The 1,652-nt window shown below is 51.3% G+C and overlaps 1 protein-coding gene across 1 annotated transcript in view; it reads left to right on the top strand.

Annotated features, from left to right (window-relative positions):
• L3MBTL2 (L3MBTL histone methyl-lysine binding protein 2) overlaps positions 1–1,652 on the top strand; it is a 32,601-nt gene that overhangs the window by 15,825 nt on the left and 15,124 nt on the right. Inside the window, exon 5 of the mRNA XM_037731997.1 lies at positions 362–517. Within this exon, the coding sequence (XP_037587925.1) occupies positions 362–517 (156 nt within the window). The remainder of the gene's footprint in view (positions 1–361; positions 518–1,652) is intronic.

The following is a 1,652-nucleotide window of genomic DNA, read 5'->3' as shown; positions in this document are numbered from 1 at the left end:
GGAATGTAGTGGCACAATCTCAGCTCACTGTAGTCTCCACCTCCTGGGTTCAAGCGATTCTCCTGCTTCATCCTCCCAAGTAGCTGGGACTATAGGTGCGTGCCACCACGCCCGGCTAACTTTTGTATTTTTAGTAGAGACAGGTTTCACCATGTTAGCTAGGATGGGCTTGATTTCTTGACCTCATGATCTGACCATCTCAGCCTCCCAGAGTGCTGGGATTATAGGTGTAAGCCACCACACCCGGCCAGGGACTTCATCTCTTTATCCCTAGTGGCTAGTTCTGCGCACAGTAGGTGATCCAAAAAGTTGAAGTGCAAAGGACTTGACTGAGGCCATGAGGCCGCCTCTGTCCTGCTAGCCCAGTTCTCACTCTCGGTAACTCTCATTGCCACACAGGTCCCCCTCTATGACCAGTGGGAGGATGTGATGAAAGGGATGAAGGTGGAGGTGCTCAATAGTGACGCCGTGCTCCCCAGCCGGGTGTACTGGATTGCCTCTGTCATCCAGACAGCAGGTGGGTGTTTGGCTAGGGCAGGGCCAGGGCTGTGTCTGCAGAGTTGACATCTCTAGATGGGTGGACAGTGTCATAGGCAGGAGTTGGCCTAATAAAAGAAAAATCCCACCCACTGAACTTCTGCCCCACTTCTAGGGATTCTTCTGCTGGAGACGAAAACACAGAGCTTAGCAGGCTTAGAAACTCCAATTTTGTTTTTTGAGAAGGAGTCTTGCTCTGTCACCCAGGCTGGAGTAGAGTGGCGTGATCTCAGCTCACCACCTCTGCCTCCTGGGTTCAGGCCATTCTCCTGTCTCAGCCTCCCAAGTAGCTGGGACTACAGGCGCTCACCACCACACCCAGCGAATTGGTGGAGGTGTAGTAGAGAGGGGGTTTCACCATGTTGACCAGGATGGTCCCGATCTCTGACCTCGTGATCCACCCGCCTCGGCCTCCCAAAGTGCTGGGATTACAGGCTTGAGCCACCGCGCCCGGCCTGGTATTTATTATGTTCTCAAACTTCAGAGGACAGAAGAATTCATTTATAGAGCTTGTTAAATTATAGATTCCTGAAGCTACCCTCCATTCCCTACCCTCATCCCCCAGAGTCTGGGGTATTGAGTACGTTTTAAACAAGAACCCTGGGGGAGTCGGACACCCTTCATCTTCACCCCACACGTGTGTAAATCCTTTGAAAGAAAGCTGGGAAACAGACCTAAGGTTCACTGGCCATGGTGACTTCAGGAAGACCGTGCCTCATGTGACTCCATGTCACAGGCAGCTACCTAGAAAGTCTTGCCAATTTTTGAGACATGGAAAGATTATTGAATGTGGTGTTGAACCCATGCATTTATTGATAAGTATACTGAAGTCCAAGGAGGTAGAATGACATACCTGGTGTGGTTCTGTAGGAAGAGAGTGGTGGAACTGAGGCTGGAACCTGACTTCAGGGGCCTGGTCTTAACGTTGTTTCCCGGTAGCTGTGACCAGCATCCGCAACACTGCTTCCCATATTAGCCCACATGTTGGGATCACCTGGAAAGTTTTAATTAAAAAATACTGATTAGGGCCGGGCGCGGTGGCTCAAGCCTGTAATCCCAGCACTTTGGGAGGCCGAGGCGGGTGGATCACGAGGTCAAGAGATCGAGACCATCCT

The sequence above is a fragment of the Cebus imitator genome, unplaced genomic scaffold, assembly GCF_001604975.1.
Source record: "Cebus imitator isolate Cc_AM_T3 unplaced genomic scaffold, Cebus_imitator-1.0 Scaffold435, whole genome shotgun sequence".
NCBI classification, from domain to species: Eukaryota; Metazoa; Chordata; class Mammalia; order Primates; family Cebidae; genus Cebus; species Cebus imitator.
This window is presented reverse-complemented; position numbering and strand designations above follow the sequence as displayed.